General features: G+C 43.3%; 1 protein-coding gene across 1 annotated transcript in view; it reads left to right on the forward strand.

The window, feature by feature from the left end:
- The first annotated feature begins 12,437 nt into the window (after positions 1-12,437).
- PDXK (pyridoxal kinase) overlaps positions 12,438-18,873 on the forward strand; it is a 53,684-nt gene continuing 47,248 nt past the window's right edge. The window contains exon 1 of the mRNA XM_065069245.1: positions 12,438-12,683. Coding sequence (XP_064925317.1) covers positions 12,591-12,683 — 93 coding nt within the window. The 5' untranslated portion in view covers positions 12,438-12,590. The remainder of the gene's footprint in view (positions 12,684-18,873) is intronic.

Consider the following 18,873-nt stretch of genomic DNA (forward strand, 5'->3'; position numbering starts at 1 on the left):
CGTTGTATTCTGGTTAAATCTGTAAATTTGGAGGGTGGGAGATGGGAAGGTACCATCTGGGAAGCCACTTGAAAATATGAAAGAAGTTTTTCTTGCATGAGTGGATGTGCTCTCATTCTTATTATATAAATAACCAAAACTGATGAAGACTCAGGCACATCAGAAGTGAGCAGGGTTGTGACAGGATACACCTGTTCATACACCTTGAGCATCTGACCTTTGTAATCAGGCTGTAGGGTAGATACCAGCAGCTGAAAGATTGCTCAGGAGAAACAAGAACATCACACGCAGTCATTCCATGACAATTAGAATTGGTAATTGAAGTGATAATGTGGCAAGAGGTGTACTTCAAAGGTGGAGTAGTACCAAGTAGGTAAGAGATAAACATTCTGAAAGCTTATTTGCTTATTTGTTAGCAGTAGTGTGTCATACGGAATTATGTGTGTACAGGAATCCCGCAGTACTACTGACAGGCCTTGCAACTGCACGGGATCAATTAAAACAAAAAGGGAATGTTTTCCTGACAGGCACAGAGTTTTCAGAAATGCATAAAACTTTATTCACACAAAGAAAAGTGACCTATCCACAGCAGTGGCACTAGTAAAATTAAAACATAAATCCTTAGGTAAAGTGAAAACAGATTTCCTTCAAAACAAGGTCCTGTAAAAGTGCCATTCTTGTCACATGTTTAAAAAAATTCACACATCTTTAAGGATGCCTTCAGTTTCGAGATGGCGGTATGTGCTAACAGTGTTGAAGACCACAGTGATAGCATACAACCATAAATTAAGTGCTGCATGTGCTTATATTATGCATAGTGTTAGGTGGAAATCCTCATTTGTAGTTGAGCCACAGGACCAAGCTATGACTGACTTCTTGTGGTACTTCATGCCACCCTCACGCCACGAAGGGTCTCACTCACCTTGATAGGGTGCTGTACAGCAAAACTTGGGGTGCCTGCCCTGAACGTTCCCCAAGGGCTCGTCCTAAGATTCAGTGCCCCTCATGGTTCTTCATGGGATCCATGCAAGCAGGGTGGACCGGGATTGGCATTTCGGTGATCCATACTGGCTGGAGTTTCCAAGAAAGTAGAAAACATTTGTCTGAGCAACAGTATGCAAGGTAACGGAAGCATATTTTACATTTTATTCCTACTCTGCAAATCAAGGAGAAACGTATATTCTATATTGTAGGGGCCCAAACTCAAATGTTTTGTATGTGTAAAAGCACAGACTACTTTGAAGAGAAAAAGAATTATTTCATCTGCAAAAACATTGCCACCGTGTTGCAAATAATACAGTTAACTAAATAAGATTCAAGAGGTGGTCAAACTACTTCTAACAGCATTTTGTGCAGTAGTTTCCCTTAATATAGCCACTTTATTGACATGTCTTTTTATTGGACACAGAAGTGAAAAAATCTACAGTTCTTTAGGAAGCCTTTTTAAAGAGGGTTTAAGAAACTTGCAAAACCTGTTTTTAGAACCCTGTTTACATGAATTTCATCTTGGAAGATGAATTATTTTACAGAAATTGATTTTCAAAAAAAGATCAGGCTGTGTTCTATAGAGGTGCTTATGCTCCTTGTTTCTGAGAGGCAGGCTTCAGGTTTTAGCACCTCAGTATTGTCTTTCTGATATTGGCCCTACACCAGAAAAAAATACAGAAATATTAAAGGAGGCATTTGTGAGATTCCTATGTAAGAAATCTTCTGAATATTTCTTCTTGGAGAAGAGCTTTAAGGCACATGCTTAAAATACCTCCTACAATCAGTTGTGTGTTGGCTTCTGGGGAGTTAAATACAGGAAAGCTCTGTTCGTAACCTCCTTCCTTTAGGATTTGTATGCCATTCTTCTGAAATATAACAGTGCTTTAGATTCAACACCAGCAGATACTAGCCAATTTCAGAGTTGTTGTTTTAAAAAAGTTAAAATCTCCAATGGCCTCAGCACAAGCATTTCACAACGTTCCACATGGAACTTGAAACTTGGTGCAATTACACAGTTCCTAGGCTAAGCTGTTCCTTATTTACATTTCTCTTTCAGATATTTGTCTTGCATAATCAAAGCAAAGCCCTGGGAGGTTTGAATTCCGTTCATTGAGTAATTTCGACTGTGGGTCCAAGTTCTGTAGTCTCGGAAACTGTCTCCTGCCTGCATTCCTCCCATGTTTGTTGCCGAAAATGTGCTGTTGCTGTTTCTATGCTCTACCTTCCCTGAAGGCTAATCGGGCCAACATGATGGTGAATGTAATACTCAGCACAAAAATACGCATGCAAGGTCAGAAAGACCAAGAATTAAAACAGAAGGGAAAAAGACTGAAACCAGGGTTCAATATCTTAATAACAGAAAAGCCATACTTCTCCCCGAAATCCAGTTAGGATTTGTGGGTACATGGTTTCTTCAAATTTCCTTTTGCTATTGTAACCTTTAGTTCAATGAACGCTTGGTCAGGCTCAAGCCTGAACCCTTCTCTGTGATCCTGCTCAGAGAATTATAAAATACTACAATAGCTCTCAGTGAAGGAAGTTTTGCTCTTTACAAAGTTGTGGGGATGTGGAGAGAATCCCTGATTAAATCCCACCTCTTTGAGACAGATCTGTGAAAAACGTGGAAGTGCCAAGAGTTAGTGTCTCCAGGGAAGTGAGTTCCACACTCAGTGCAGGGAGCAGATCTCCTTCCAGTCTCAACCCACGTTTCCATAGGCTTTGCCACTGTAGTAAACATCTGGAAGACATCTGCTATAAAATGAAGGCTGACACTGTAAACACTTGTATAATCCAAAAATGTCTACTTGTCTCTGCAGAGTGTTGCCACGGAGTAATTTTGTTTCTGAAAATAAAGCTCTCAAGTCTTTCCCTGTCTTTAATCCCTTTGAAAGGAAGAACCGGAATCATTCACTAGGTCTGCACTGCCTTTGAATAAACCGAGAGGAGAGAGTGCCCATTGTTCTTTGCTTAGAAATCCACTCAAGAGCCCTTTCAGGCAAGAGGGGAAAAAATTGCTGTTCAACATTTGCAGGCTGCAAAATTGCTTACTGAGGGTCTGAGCTCCAACATGGTTGTTTCTCAAGAATAGGAAATATTGTATTGTATTGTAATGCCAGGCACAGGAATTTGCAGTTGACCACTGGCATGTTTATGGCTTGCATACCATACACAATTTTTTGCTGATTATTTCTGAGCAGCCATGGTCAATTACATTAATTTTACAAGGAGCCTACTGTTGCTGTTGGTAATGACAGGCAGCTCACGTATCTGCCTGGACTAGATGGCAACTTTTTGTCTTTGTCCATCTATTTCATGCAGTCTTCAGATATTTTCTGCTTATTTAGCTTATTTAAATATAGAGGTATTTAGTTGTCCCAGAGAAAAACCTTTGCTATCAAACTTACCAGTATCTTGCTGGATGTTTTTCACTATGTCAAACTTTTTCTCTCCTTCAGTCCCCAGATACCAAATTAGGGAAGACGAAGCATCTTGCTTTCAATTAGGTGAGGTGATGAGTCTAAAACAATGTTCTCTTTTTTGGCCCTCCCTTTCCAGAAGCTCGAATTCAGATTCTGTGGCTTGCACACAATTGCATTGCTTATGTTATGCGAATGGTCTGTAACCTTAGATTCTCATTTTGTCCCTTTTGCTAGAGTTTTGGGAGGCTGCCTTGGAATTGCTGCTGTTTGCTCAGAGAATCTTAAACTGCGTTTATCTTCAGTTCCAGGAAGGAATTGTTCATTATTCAAGTTCTAAGAATGAAAGCTAATGATGAATTTTTGTAGCTTTGGCGATTTGTGTGAATTACCGTGCTGGAGAAGTGCATGTGGGATTTAGGCTTCTCTTTTTTTTTCTTTTTCTCTTTTAAATACCTATGGGTGCTAAACCAGCAAGGTACTAGTAAATGCTAAATATAGCAAATTTAGGATCATTCTGAAACTCCTGATGAAAGTATGAAGGTTTGATACGAAATTCTGGTCCCACTGATGTCTGATAATTTCATCCTACCATTATATTTTTGTACTAAGAAGGAAAAAACAGGAGACCTTCAGAACTACCTAAGTTAGCTGTTGCTGCTCTTCACAATGGTCATAGTGGGGAGGATTGTCCCCTGATAGCACAGGCAAAAACTGGAGCAAATTAGAAAGGAATTTCCAGCCTGGAACAGAATCAACACCTCTCAGACTACTGAAATCTGTCCCCGTTATCCCTATTTTGCTAATTGGTGAAATGACACTAACTGGAAAAATTACGTAGTTTGTTTCTGAACTTACTTAATGTCACTCAGATTCTTAAAGGTTAAATTAAAGTAGAAAAACATTGTTGTAACCACTGAAGGAAAAGAACAAAATGAAATTACCATTTCCCAGGTAACAGGACTAGAAATAGATGCTGTATTAGTCAACTTCGCATGTACTCCCTGCAGCTTGAACTCAAATGCAAATCTGTTCTGTTCTGAGCACAGCAGTGGTCTGACTTCCCACTGCTCTGTGTGCAGATTTCCCCAGGGAATAAGCTGTGCAGCAACAGAGCTTTGCCAAGCCGATATCCCTGAGCAGTGGGAGCTGAAGCAAGTGACTCATGGCAGCATGTGATGCAAGACACACATAGGACAAGCTGCTGAGAGACGCAGTTCGTGACTGAGAGGTTTATCGCCACTGCCAGGAAGGGCCTTGTTCTTTTCCAGCTGTTACCATGTGTCTTATAAAACAAAAATACGTAGTGGGGCATTTCTGATCCAAAATCTGTATCAAACAATTTTCAAGGTTAAATATTAAAACCCAGGCACACAGTGTCTGTAAAATCAAAATATTAAAAGCAATGAAGTAACACCGATTTCTTCAATCTTTCCCCTTAAAAAATGAAGCAGAAGCAAAAGCAAAAGTGGAAGAATTTGTATGCATTTCTGTAAAGCTGTTATCGTGACCACATGCCACGTTGCACTGGATGGCTGTAACTGCTTGCATCTCCAACCTCTTTGCTTGCCGGAGCAGAGTTTTGGTCTGCTGCTACAGTGGCGGCAAAGAAGTACATGCACTTACCCTGCTACCTCTTTAATGCTGGTGAATGGTTATTCAGGGACAGAAAGGGGTAACTGGGATTAAACTCCTGATAATAAACAGTTACTTTTCCCCAGTAGTAGATAGTAAGTGCAATAAGACTGGATCCTGAGGGCATAAGCATGAGCACTCAAGACAAAACTGGAAGCTGATCCTAAGCATTGTAGCTCTCTCAGCCACCCTAAGGAGGCCTTCTGCTGCCTTTTTGCTCACTTCAACCATCTTGTTAAATGGACACTGGAACCAAAACATGCATCAGCACCAAACAAAATATTTAGGTACAGTTACCGTAGCAGTATAAGGGGTGCTTTAGCTTAAAATTTCCCAGCAGAGTGGTCTTGCATTTGTTTTGTTTTGTTTTAAAGAGGCGTGTTTTTAGGTTTCTGAAAGAGATGGAGGTCAAGAATGACATGCTATACAGTGCTGTTCAACTGTGACAACTTGTGACAGTGATACAGCATTTTACAAAGAACTTTGTTATCACTGGCATGTCTCTCAGCTTGACGCCCAGTCCTGTGCATGTTTTTCATAGGAGCAGTTCCATTTACTTCAATAAAAAAATTGACATGAGGACTGCAAGACTCGTCCAGACATTGCACGATCTCCTCCTGGAGGCCCCATTTTGCAAAAATGCTCAGAATATACTGTTACTCTTCTGATCATGTCATCTCTTAACACATAAAATTACTTTCTTTTTTTTTTTTTCCACATGGCTACAACACCAGGCTGCTTTGCGGTGTGGGAAAGATTGTACAGGTCCTTGTTCTGCAAGTTTCAAAGGCCATAAAAGAAGGGAGCACCCAGCAGTTTGCATGTTTGGATCTGGAGGTACAGAATTACATGTACCACTTTCATTATTTTACTGCCTGTTGTGACAACTGTTTCAAAACTGTTTAAAGAAATTGGAGCATCTATGAGTACTGTTCTTTGCATGATAATCGCTAGTGGAGTCCATGTGGATCTACGTCCAACAATTTTTCTGCAGGCTGTTTTTTCACCAAAGCTGAGAGCATGTCAACCTTGCTAGTTTGCAGTTTTATTTCATGCTAGGTTTTGGAGAAACAGCACTGATGGGTGCTCTTTTTGTACTAGAGGCAGCAGTCCCACCTGCCTGTCAAAGGGTTTAGAATGGACTTTCTAATTCCCCCATGCAGAACAGCTTTGATGGCAAGATCAGTTTTCAATAGTTTGCTTGCTTTTGCTGAGAATATAGCTCCTTCTCTGCCATTATTGACAATTACTGATGTAGTTAATAATTTTAATACAGACCAAGTGAAAATTTGGTGTGAAACAAGAATAACGGCCCACTTTTACATCAAATGCAGCTAATACTTGATCACTGTTGCAATCATAAATTGATACTTTACAATCTATTTAGCAAGCATTCAACTGGCCAGCAAAAATCAGTGTCTTAAATACAGATGGTCTTCTGATTGGGAAGTACACAATTATTACTCTCTCCTGGTCCAATTTTGCGACCGTGAAGACTTGCTGAGAAAAGGAGAGGCTATCAATAAGACTTATAACATTCATTTTTATTTTCTGTTGGTGCCTGTGATGATTTAGAGAATCCATATACAATTTACAAAATCTGATTTAAGACCCTCTCTCTGTGCATCTTTTGGCAAGCTGAGTGTGTTATATTCTTGGCAGCCCCATATCTTTTCTGTTGTGCTTACATAGAAAATCTGGACTTTGGGAGGCCTTGGTATCTAACACAGTCTGTCTCCCATTCCAAGACAAACTTAAATATAGCTATCAGTATTTATAAAATATATTTCTTCCACTAGTTATGGAAAAAATAAAAAGAAAAAAACAACCACAAACAACTGAAGATAAAAACTCATCAGTCTTAAAAAGCAATCTCTTCCTGTGTTTTTCATAATCCTTTGCATAATGGCAGTAAGTCCTCCGTTATGGGCATCAGTTTATTCCCTTCTGCTCCTTCGTAACTCTGTGTTATATGTATTTGTAGGCTGTTATTAGAGTTGTGCTTTCATGAAGCTAAAGAAACCATTTCCTCCTATGTTATATCCCCTGATCCTTCTTACAGCCTCTCACATTGATGAATTCTTTCATTTTGAATGAAATGCCATTCCAAAACCTTGGCAGTACTCCACCAGAGACCCTACCAGTCCTAAGATTGCTGCAAGGATTACTTCATATGTCTTGCAGACTATATTGTTGTTTATGCCATCCAAAAGGTGATTACCTTTATTGCAATATTGTGACATTGTTGACCCATGTTAAGCTGATTATTCACTGTAATCTCACGGTTTCTTCATGAATAGCGAGCTGGAATTCCAAAGGGTAACAACACAGACCTAGGAAGGCAGAAGCCTGTGCAAAAATAGCCCATAAAGTTGTTTGTCCTGTCTGGCCAGGAGCAATGAAGGGGAATAAAGATGTGTATCTTCCTGGATTGCTGGCTGGTCAACTGACATGTGTATTATTGCTTCAGCTCTGTCGTGGGGTGTCTTGCTTTTTGGTGCACAGACAGGCTGAGCAGAGGAGAGGGGAAGATGTGAGAAAGGTTTAGAGGAGTTGTAGAAGGAGAGCATAAGAGGAACAACAAACATTTCTGGAAGAAACATTGCCAGTTGCTGATAAACTCTGCTTTTTCTGACTGTCCTCTCTCTTGATCACATTACAATAATCTGCTGCTCAAAATTCATGATTTCCAGAAAATATTCTGCTCTGAGCAAGGAAAACTGGTTTGAGAGGTCAGGTTACCTTAAAAAATAAACCATAAAACTCCATGCACAGTATGGTGACAAGGTCAGGAGCTCGAGAAGGTATCACCGCAGCAGCAGCTGTAGTAGGAAGCCTAGGACAGCTTCTCTATTGCCTACATTTGATCTAACCTGTCCTGCCCTTTGTCACTCATTGAATGGTTATTTGCTCTTTAAATAGCCCTTTGGAGGAGTACCTAGGAGTTATATTTTTTAAACAGATTTGAGAAGGACAGCATTGCAGCATGCGTGATGACTATTGAAGTCTAGCTTCTCTTTTTTCCGAGACACACGCTCTTTTATTTTTTTTCTTTTCTGAGGAAAGGGCCTAACTTCTTAATGAGTAAACAGGGGAAAGTCTGTTAAAAAACACTGCTTAGAAAGTGGGTACTTGCATTTAGATGAGCTGTTTTCTGGAACAGAAGAATTGTTTTCCTGACTTTGTTTCACTGTGGCAACTTTTTTAGCACATAGACATATAGATTCCCCCATATTTTGAAAAATGTTGGGGCTGGATACTGTTTAATCCCTGTGACAACCTTGAAGCACCCCTTCCCCCCAGCCCCAATTAAAACAAAGGATGATGTTATGCCTTAAACATCAAGTTTTTGATACTTTGGGTGGAAAAGATAGATGTCTGTGGAGGCAGACACCTTGTCTTTTCTTTCCCAAGGTTTTGTGAAATGAAACATAGATTTTTAAGACAGAAGTAATTAACAGTGTTGGCCTAATTGGGATGGTAGAGATGAGCCACATGTCGGACAACCAGTTACCAGAAGGAACCACAAACCAAGAGCTATCCCTGACGGGCAAAACAACTCACTTCTGGTCAGTACTGTGAACTTTTCCCTAGTTTGAAGACTCCAGACACCTTTCCAGAAGAGTTTTCCTAATTAGCATGAAGAGTGAACAGAGGGAGAAGATGAACTGCCCTCTCCTATCTTGCATGTAAATGAACTGGGTTATAAAACAACCTCATTCGTGACATGAGGTGGTGGCATGTACCAAAATCTTCAATGTGTCCCCCTCCCAAGAGGACATTGTGGGACCGATTGACCTGTGGAGCCACGATATCTTACTCTCTCTCTCTGACATCTTAGTTTTTCTTCTCTCACTCTTTTCCTTCTTCTTTAACATATAAAGGTAATAAAGTTCTGTTGCTAAAGTCTTGTTAAGTTTTGTAAGATAATAACATACTTTTGCCAAGTCACTAATCGCTGTAATTTGTATTCCACCAAGTGCTTTTAGTAAATTCACAATTGAATTGGACCTCTCGAGTGATTTTCTGTCATTCATTTTGCATTACTGCGCAGAAATACCCTGAGGTAACTCAGACCTGATCTTGCCCGGTGAGAAAGGGCGTGCATCGCATTCAGAGTTAACACATCCCTAATCTCACCTGATGGGATGGGACAGTCATCCCCTTGCTTACTTTTGGTTGTCAATGCAGATTCTACTCCTTAATCCATGAAAATGACTTCAATTTTTACAGCTTAGAGGGCAAAGGGAAGCTTCAGATGTTCCTCTGGGGCATGCATAAAGATTGCTAGGAGTACTTGGCTTTGTTGGACCTTTCAGAACATTAGGAAGAAGGTAGCAATCCTGCATAGAACGCATTTATCCACTTGGTTGGAGAAACAGCATGTGTTCCCTTGTAGCAAACACTCTTGCATTCCCAGCAGCTGTAGAGGAAGGCATTTGTGCCCTCCCTGCCTTCCTCATAGACCTGATCATTCTCTACAACTACCTGAAAGGAGAGGAGAGGAGAGGAGAGGAGAGGAGAGGAGAGGAGAGGAGAGGAGAGGAGAGGAGAGGAGAGGAGAGGAGAGGAGAGGAGAGGAGAGGAGAGGAGAGGAGAGGAGAGGAGAAAAGGAAAAAAAGAAAAGAGGTAGAGTTGCTGGAGATAGTGGAGTTATTGTGTGGGGATGAATAACTCATATCAGAGGAAAAATAAGAGTGGCACAATTAGAGAGTTAGAGATGTGGGAGAATGTGAATGAGGTAACAGACCTGGCAAGTAGTTTTGGATCTAAGAATACCAAGATGATGAGGGAAAGAAAACTGGGACTTGGGACCCTGCAGGTTGAGAGATATGGAGAATGACTGTGTGGAGGAAAGCAAGCAAGGAGCGGAGAGGTGGAGGGTGGAGATGGATGACCAGAAACTGAGGAAGATCACATCCCAAGATACAGCTTTGTCTCTAATTCTTCTGGCTTACCCTGCCATCCAGACCTGTGTCCTCTTGAGATAACCTCCTTGTGTGAAATGCTGGTTTGTAATGTTTTCCCAAAGTGATGGAGCATACAGGGTGCAGATTATTCATTGTTCTGGCCCTGTACTCCATGGAGACTGACTAATTTCTACATTTCAAGAAAATACCTACATTTATAGGCGATGAAAAAACAGCATTAAGGCCAGCCTAGAACAAGTCCTAAGTTCCGTGACTGGAGTGACAACAGAAAATATTCTCTCAATATGTTACTTCTTTTCCAATAGATTACTTATGGTGAGGAAAGTATTCTTTCATGTTGCTGAGAAGTAATTATACTATTTCAAGAGCTGATTTAAAGCTATCCACAGAGAAGAACAAGAGGTGCGGGGTGTCATTTCTTCTTGTGATTTTTGACTGAACCTGTGACGGTCAATAATGACAAATGGCCAGAGGAAGATTAAATTCCCAAACACATTATGAAGTCCTATCTCAGCGGAGTCTTGATGTATTGTAGCACTTGCCGGCCAACACATCTTCTTTTACTCTTTGGCAGCCCTCAGAAGGATTTTTTGTGTGTGTGTCAATAACAAACAATTGCAATCACTTCAAAACCTGACTGCAAGGGTGGTGTTCTGTCAAGGTACCCGCAGTGTGGGCCGACGTGCCACCGCAGGGTCCTGTGTGAAAGCTGCCTGTAGCATCCTCGGCTCCACAGGGCTTTCTAAACACTTGAGGAGGGGAAGCTGTAGCACAGGTGGGACATGTGTGCTGCCCTTGGCCTTCCAGTGTGCTGTGGGAAAGGTGTGGTGGGCAGCACTGAGGTGTAAGGGAGCATGGCCAACAAATAGCAATTAGTGCACAGGATGGGTGGCATCAGAGCATTGGGTGGCCAACACTGTGTGTTCTGGTCAACATTTGGTAATACCTATGCATGCTGGGAGTGTGCTTGAAGTATCAGGTGCTGTGGTGTTGTGCAGTGAGAACAGGACAGAGGCGAGAACTGGGCAATCACCAACTGCAGGAAGTTCAACATGGGCAAGTGCTGGGTTTTTCACTCGGGACACAGAAACCCTGGCTGTAAAGACTGGGGGATGAGATGCTGGAAAGCAGCTCTGCAGAGAGGGATCTGGGTGTTCTGGTCAACAGCAAGTTGAACATGAGCCAACGGTGTCCCTGGCAGCCAAGAAGGCCAACCGTGTCCTGGGTGCATCCAGCACAGCATTGCCAGCCGGGCGAGGGAGGTGATTGTCCCGCTCTGCTCTGCACTGGTGCGGCCTCACCTGGAGCACTGTGTGCAGGTCTGGGCAACACAGGATAAAAAGGATATAAAGCTATTGGAGAGTGTCCAGAAGAGAGCTATGGAGTTGGTGCAGGGTTTGGAGGGGAAGCTCTATGAGGAGCGGCTAAAGTCACTGGGTTTGTTCAGCCTGGAGAAGAGGAGACTAGAGGGGAGACCTCATGGGGCTACAGCTTCCTCACAAGGGGAGGAGGAGGCGCAGGCACTGATCTCTTCTGTCTGGTGACCAGTGACAGAACCTGAGGGGATGTCAGGAAGATGTGCCAGGGGAGGTTCAGGTTGGACATGAGGAAAAGGTTCTTCCCCCAGAGGGTGGTGGAACACTGGAACAGGCTCCCCAGGGAGGTGTCACAGCCCCAAGCCTGACAGTGTTCAAGAAGAGACTGGACAAGCCCTCAGACACATGGTGTGAACTGTGGGGTTGTCCTGTGCAGGGACAGGAGTTGGACTCGATGATCCTTGTGGGTCCCTTCCAACTCAGGACATTCTGATTCTATGACGGTGGCAGCTGGTGTGACATGTGAGACAAGAGAAAGGGGGGCTCCATGTGTGTGAGCCGTGGGTACACAGCATTGGGAAGGGCCTGGGAGCACCAGCACACCCAAGGCAGCGCTGGTAGCAGCAGTACTGGTGGCCCTGCACCGGAGAGAGGTGGGCAACAGTGTGGCAGTGCCTCTGTAGGTGTCAGCAATCACCTGGGGGCTGCGGGCGCACCTGGGGGGCGGGGGTCACAGCCCTCTCTCTGCGAGGGGTGGGCCGGGGTTCACGGCACCGTGCTCGCCAGAGGGCTGAGGCAGCGGCCCGGCCGGCCACGGGCTGGAGGATGGCGCCATGCGGGCTCTGGGCCCGCTCTCCCTGCGGGATGGCGCCTGTGACAGCAACAGCGCCCGCCGCGCCGCCGCGTGCGGGTGGGGCGGCCTTTGAGACGCGTGACGGCGCGATCCGCGTGACAGCGGGGGGCGGGGGCCGCGGCGAGACCTGCAGTGAGAGCACCGGGGGGAGACCCGTTCGGTGCCGTTAGTGGGCGCCCCGTTCCTCCCACCCCGCCCTGCCCCGCCGCGGCGGCTGCCGCCTCCCCCCGGGCAGTGCGGGCGCCGGCCATTAGGTATCCGCAGCTACCTCCTGACGGCCTCGAGGCTGTGGCGGCGGGCTCTCGCGCTCCCGCCTCCCGCGCGCTGGGGGGGCGGGGGGGTGTGTGTGACAGGAGGGAAGGGCGAGCGCGTGACGCCCGCCGCGCTCCGCCCCCGCCGCTCCTGCTCCCGGTGCCACCAGCTCGGCCCGGCGCGGGCGGGCGGCGCAGCCATGGAGCCGGAGCGCGAGTGCCGGGTGCTCTCCATCCAGAGCCACGTCGTCCGCGGCTACGTGGGCAACAAGGCGGCCACCTTCCCCCTGCAGGTGAGCGGTCGCGGACCGGGCCCTCCGCCGCCGCGCCTGCTCCGCCGCTGTCCCTTTGCGGGGCGGCGAAGGGAGCCGGGCAGGTGGTGTGGCGGCGGGGCTGACCGGCGGGCTCCGGTGCCCGGGCAGGCGGGCGGGGGCGTGGGCGCCTCCTGCCAAGCGGGGATAAGGTCAGGGGACGGCCAGGAGCAGCCCAGAGCGCCCTCCTCGCCCTCTCAAGTGCCGGATCGCGGGGTTGGGCGGAGGGAGCCGGGGGCAGTGACCGTCCCGAGTCTCCGCGCACCTCGGTGAGCCGGGGCCGGTGCGGCTGCGCCTCCCGCCGGCTCCACGCCGCACGGCACGGCCCGCCCCGCGGCTCCCGCTAACATGTCTTCTCACTGCTGGCTTGAGACTGTAGTACGGCCAGCGAGCTTAAAAGAGCGAGGGGCGTGCTGCTGGTGGGTTCGCTCAGCCCCGTGCTGTGGAGCTCTGCCGGTGCCTGTGCCTGGCGGCAAGGCGTGTGCTCCGGCACCGGCCGGGCGCTCCCGCTTTGCGGTGTCCGTGCTGCAGTTTGGGTGTCCCGGGCTGGCGACGGGGAGCTGGGCTCCGTTGACCGGTAGCCTTGTGCTGGTACTAAGCTAAGCCGCTCTAGTCCTCGTGGGTGGTGCAGCTGGGTCAACCCTCACCCTGTGGGGAAGCTGTAGTAGAGTATAAGGACCACTTAATGACTACAAGGCTGAGCCGGAGAAACTAGCTTGCATGGCCTGGGGCTCGAGTGTATAGTTGAATCTTGGCTTTCACGGCTGTCATGATCTGACTTTAGAGTTGCTTGCTAAGGTCTAACCGATGGTGGGAAAACATCAGTGTGCTTTGGGCCAAGCCTTTGTATGTCTTCTTGTTCTCTGTGTCTGTACCGTAAGGGGCTAATTTGGGCCCCTACCATGAAGAGAGCTTTGTTCCTTGACACACATGTGCCTGTACGAAGCTTGCTGTCTAAGAATCTCATTGCCAAAACACAGTGTGTTGTGACATCGGTTATTTTGGTGAATACTTAACAAATGATGGTGTAATCTCACTTGACTAGACACGAGATGGTATACCCTGATAAATGATGTGCTTGAGACCAGGCCCGAAAGAAGTTAACATCACACCCCCTTATCCCCATCTAATTATAATGTAACCAAGTCTCTTGAAAATTAGTATGTGATGAATGGTGATGTACATATGAAATCTGTGTATTGTGGAAAATCTGTGTGTGTGAAGACCCATGCATTAAAGGCTGTCATGATCTGCAGGCCAGCTGCCCCTTCTTTCCTAAGAGAGTGATGTCTAAATTGTGCCCCTTTTCCCTGCTTACCTCCTCCAGCTATTTTTGTGCTAGCAGAAGGGCACACAGTAGTACTTATTCCAGGAATCTGCAGTCTCTTGAACTGCTGTCTTCAATTCTGTGTCAAAGGTTCTCTTTTCTGTAAGTTACAGTTTTTGTGGCATATGAGCCTCTGTATGGATGTCTCCTATGGCCTGGCAAATTTGTTCCTGTAGAGTGTCTGTAGTTCCTTTACCATGACCCTATAAAATTCTGCTGCAGTTAGGAAGTCCTATCGATGTTGTAGCTGGGCTCTGTTTGAGAGTCCATCACACTCACACTGTGTAGTGTTCCTCATCGAATAGCCTAACAAGAAGTTGCTGGCATGGGTGGAAAAAAGACAACTGAACTTTCACTACAGGCTGCACTTGAAAATCCTATGTAGGCAACCTTTAACCAAGTTGTGCTTGCTAGAAAGTTGTTTAAACCCTGGTTTTGCTAGAAGGTCAGATGTAGCAAGTTGCCACCAAGTGAAACTTAACGCTTTTTATGTTTTGCTGAAATAAGGAGAGGAATTACAAAGCTGAGTCTCTTTCTCTCTCTCTCCCCCTCTATGTATATGCATATAAATGAAAGCTGATGCTAGTCTTGAGGATGGGTGCAAATCTGACATGCTTATTTACTTCCCATTCTCTTTTTTTACTTCAATCGTCTGAACCAATAGTGGTTAAATGAGGCTTCCTTCTGAGCTCATCATTATTGAGTTTGCAGGGCAAGATATAAGTAGATACATGTGTGTGTGTCCATGTGAGGTCTGATGGGCTGAGATCCTGGCAGAACAGTTCAGGAATCTGCATTTGGACAGCAGCATCCAAACAGAAAAGCAGATGGGATTTCATCTGCTATTTGCAGTCTTCTGCAAAAACATCAGTCATGTTTGAAGGACTTAATCTTTGGTAGAAGTCTATGTCGTTATTTATTAGAAATAGACAGTGCAGCACTGTGCTCAGCAGAGAACTTTTTAGTGTCTTCTTTTAACTAGTTGAGTTTGCTTTGCCAGGCTTCTGTTACACTAAAGCTGAAGTACTTAAAAAGTATTTTAAGAGTAAGTGTGTGGAAATACTTTCTCTGTGAAGTATGTGGTAAATGCTTTCTACATAGAAAACAGCAAAAGAGTTAGACCATATATTAGAGCAGTTACAATAATGGAAATAATGTAACTGAGTGACAAATGCTAGAACCCTTTACACAATTTAAAGATAAAATATATTTGTTTAAGTAATTTGTTTAAGTAGTTTGAGATTCCAGGTTAACTAATAGATTTTAGGGGAAATGCCTGTCTGGATTTTCCAGATAGCACAAAGCCAGTAAGTGAACTGTCCTCACCTGTGCTTTGAATTCTGCCTTGTTAAGAATTTAAATAGGTTTTACTTGCATGGTTTTACACTCCCTTTGAAAATTCTGAAAGGTGGTTCTGAATTGTTTTTTAAATAGTCATATTTTATTTTACAATCGTGTAACCTGAGCAGCTTTTGGTATCAGGAGATGGTTTAGGATTGTCCAGACTTTAAGAGAGCAAGAGCAGTAGGGCATACCTTAACTTACGGTGTTGCCACTGTCAGTCAGATAAATTGTTTTAAAACATCAAAGAATGTTTCTCCTACTTGACTAAGAGTTGTCATAGTTTTTATGACGTAAAATGTATGTTTTCACTTTTTTCCTATGTGTTTTCTTCCTTAGAGGGATCTCTTACTTGTTAGTTTTAAATAGCATTTTAGCTTACCTTTCCTGCCCCACCTTTTAGGTAGGTAGAATGTAGCAATAAGTGTGAAGTACTGGCAAGCAAAGAGTTACCTTCCTTCTCAAACCACAGAGGGAACACACAAGGGCAAGCTCCTTTCTGTTCTGCAGAGATACTTAATTCTGACCATCAGGAAAATCTTGGTAGACAGGCAAATTTATGACTCATATACTATACCCATCATAAGATCAGCTCTTGTGATTGAGTATTTCTGTCTGTATATTCAGTCCTTTGGATCTCTATGAGTTTCCAAGAAAAAGATTTGAAAGTACAAGGAAGAGACAGGAGGAAGTCCCAGCTGATTTCACCTGGCCACTGGAGTAGGTTATACTCCTGTCTGCAAGCCAGAAACTGTTGATCTTTGTTTATCTGTAGGTAACAGTGAGATCCAGAGTTTTGTACTTTCTCTCTTACCTTGTTTGATAATGCTAAATGAAGATGATTATTTTTTTTTTTGTCTGCCTTAACACTCAATAGAATTTCAGAAAATCTTGTCTCTGTTTTGAGTATTCAATTATTGACTTCCTGTTATATCTGCTTGCCTTGAAAATGAAGCTAAAAACATGGACAAATACCACTAATTATTTGGATCTGGAGAATGAAATTATCTGTTCTGAATTGTAGGACGCCACCATAGGCAGCTTGTATAATATAGGATAAGATGGCCTTTTGAAATCTGTTCAGTTTGTTTTTTTTCCCTGCTGAATGGAAATACTTGTCTGTTCAGGTATTAATAATAGCAGATGATTCTCATTTTTGCAGTAGTCCTCAGTGATTCTTTCCTGCAAAGAAAGAGTAAGTATCCATTTTTAGCTCCTTCTTAATTGTAAAAAAGATAGGAAAACAACTTTGGTCAGCACAGATAGTAATTTCTTTTATATTTAAGGATAGTCTTGAACTGCATTGTTCAAAGCCAAGGGTGTAATTTGCTTTCTTATGCTGAGACCAAAGCCATTATCAACCAATCTTTAATGATTATCTGCTGCCCTAGGAAAAAAAAAAAAAAATAAGGCTTACTTGCTTTCTTTTTTCTTTCTTTGAACAGTATAGTCAAACAGCCTAAGTATTGTACAGAAAGAGAGACAGGTAAAGAGCATTGCTTATTTAAGATGACTGCTTGCTCTGCTTTTCAAAACCTACTTCGATTGTGTTACTTACATGAGTAATAAGAAGAATGAATCAATCAGAAGTCTTTACAGAATAACAATAAGAAATGTTCCTACTGGCTAGCCCGTACTTTTTTTACAGATCAAAGTCTGAAGAAGCCTAACACCTAAACAAAAAATAATCACAAAGTTAAAATAATCTATTTTATTGTGGAGTTGTGGCTCTAGATTCATACTTCAAATGAAGCTAGTGGAAGCATGGTTTTCTTCCTTGTCTCTGGTTTTGTTCTTGTGAGAAAGGTAAACAAGGGACAGATGAGTTTTTAAAACAAACAACTTTCAACCCCTCTGGGAAGGATTCTTCATAGTTATGTAAACAGCATTTTCTTGTTATATGGATGTCAGTATATGTAGTTGCAGAAGTCTTATGAATACCATGTGCAAGGTGAAGCCCTAAAAAAGACTTGTAATCCAAAAGATCTTAGCAATGTAGTTCCTGGCAGTCTGGATTTCTGGGAAGAGGCTTTACCAGAACTTCCCAGACATGCTTGTCCAGATTAACCCACCTATGAAGAAAGGATGGCTCTGGCCCTCTACGAGCTCTGATGTACTGCGAGGACTTTGAACTTTTGCTAAGATTGTAGGAGATGATAGACTTTTGACCCATATGGTAGGCTGGAAGGGGAGTAGAACAAGTTTGAGAGAAGACAAGAAAGTAGAAAACTCCTTGAAACTAAATAAAATAAAATAGGGGTAGTAGTGTTGGTCGTCACTCTTTCAGCTCTTAGCATTGCTTGAAGACAGACTAGATGGAGGCAAAGAACTGTGAAAAGTCCTGGAATCTCACTTGACAATAGTAGTTTATGTTTGTGTAGTGCTGTAAACTAAGAGATCCCAGATTTCTTTACAAACTTTTTACAGCAGTCTTTTCAACTACTAATGCAAACTAATCAATTTGAAAAATCAGGGTAATTTCAACCTGCCTAAAAGAAGTGCAGCTAGGACTGCTGATGTGCTACAGACTCTGAATTGCAAGACTGAGCAGTGTCTCTAATAAACAGAATGGGACTGACTGAATGGTCATCATCTGAAGTTGAGTCTAAGTGTGTTATAGTGGTATCCATAACCTTTTCTACAAATCACTTAATTGTGGCAACTTGTTAAATAAGCTTTTGTCATGAAAATACAGAAGTCCTAAGGGATGTTCAAACAGGTTGATTGTATATTACAGTTGAAAAGCTGGAAAAAGCATTTTAAGATGCATTAAAGTTTATTTTGTAATGTGTGTATGCGACCAGTTGACCCATTGCCATTTTAAACTTCATAAAAAGGAGATGATAAATATTTACAGTGATAGATTATTACTATAATTTGCTACCTTTTTCATGGTACATTGTGAAAATTTGAACTATGCAGATCCATAGACTGATATTTGACGTAATATTTACACTGGAGTGTGTGCTGTAGTGAAGAAATATCAGCTTTTTTTTTTTCCGGACATGAACGCGATCTTCTGTTCTAACACAGCACAGCAAAGTAGAAAGATTAAGGAGGATCCCATTTGGTGTCTACAAGTACAAGCAAATAATTGACTTCAGAGCAAGCAAAACCGCCTTACCCTGATTCACCTTTCTTTGGAAAAAAATTGAGTTGTCAAAAAATTGCAAATCTTATTAAAGGACTGGAAAACCTTGCCTGAAGGTGGATTTGCACTGTTTGTATGAAGAATATGGTGTACTCAGAGGTTCAGTAGCAAGTGTTTACTTGCTTAAGGCGTTTTTAATTAGGAAATGGCCTTATGTTCTATCTTGAAGCCTTAAGATTTTTTTATTGTTAGAATTTTTGCAGTTCTTATGTCTTATTTCTGCTCCAAGTGAAACAGTAGAGATAATATTTTTTCCTGTATAAACAAAAAAGGGCAGAAAACAGAGTCAATATTGATCAGATTTTTGAAAAATGTGAGCTTCAAGTTAAAATTAATTTATATATTAAAAGGCA

Source organism: Columba livia, chromosome 1, assembly GCF_036013475.1.
Source record: "Columba livia isolate bColLiv1 breed racing homer chromosome 1, bColLiv1.pat.W.v2, whole genome shotgun sequence".
Taxonomy (NCBI): Eukaryota; Metazoa; Chordata; class Aves; order Columbiformes; family Columbidae; genus Columba; species Columba livia.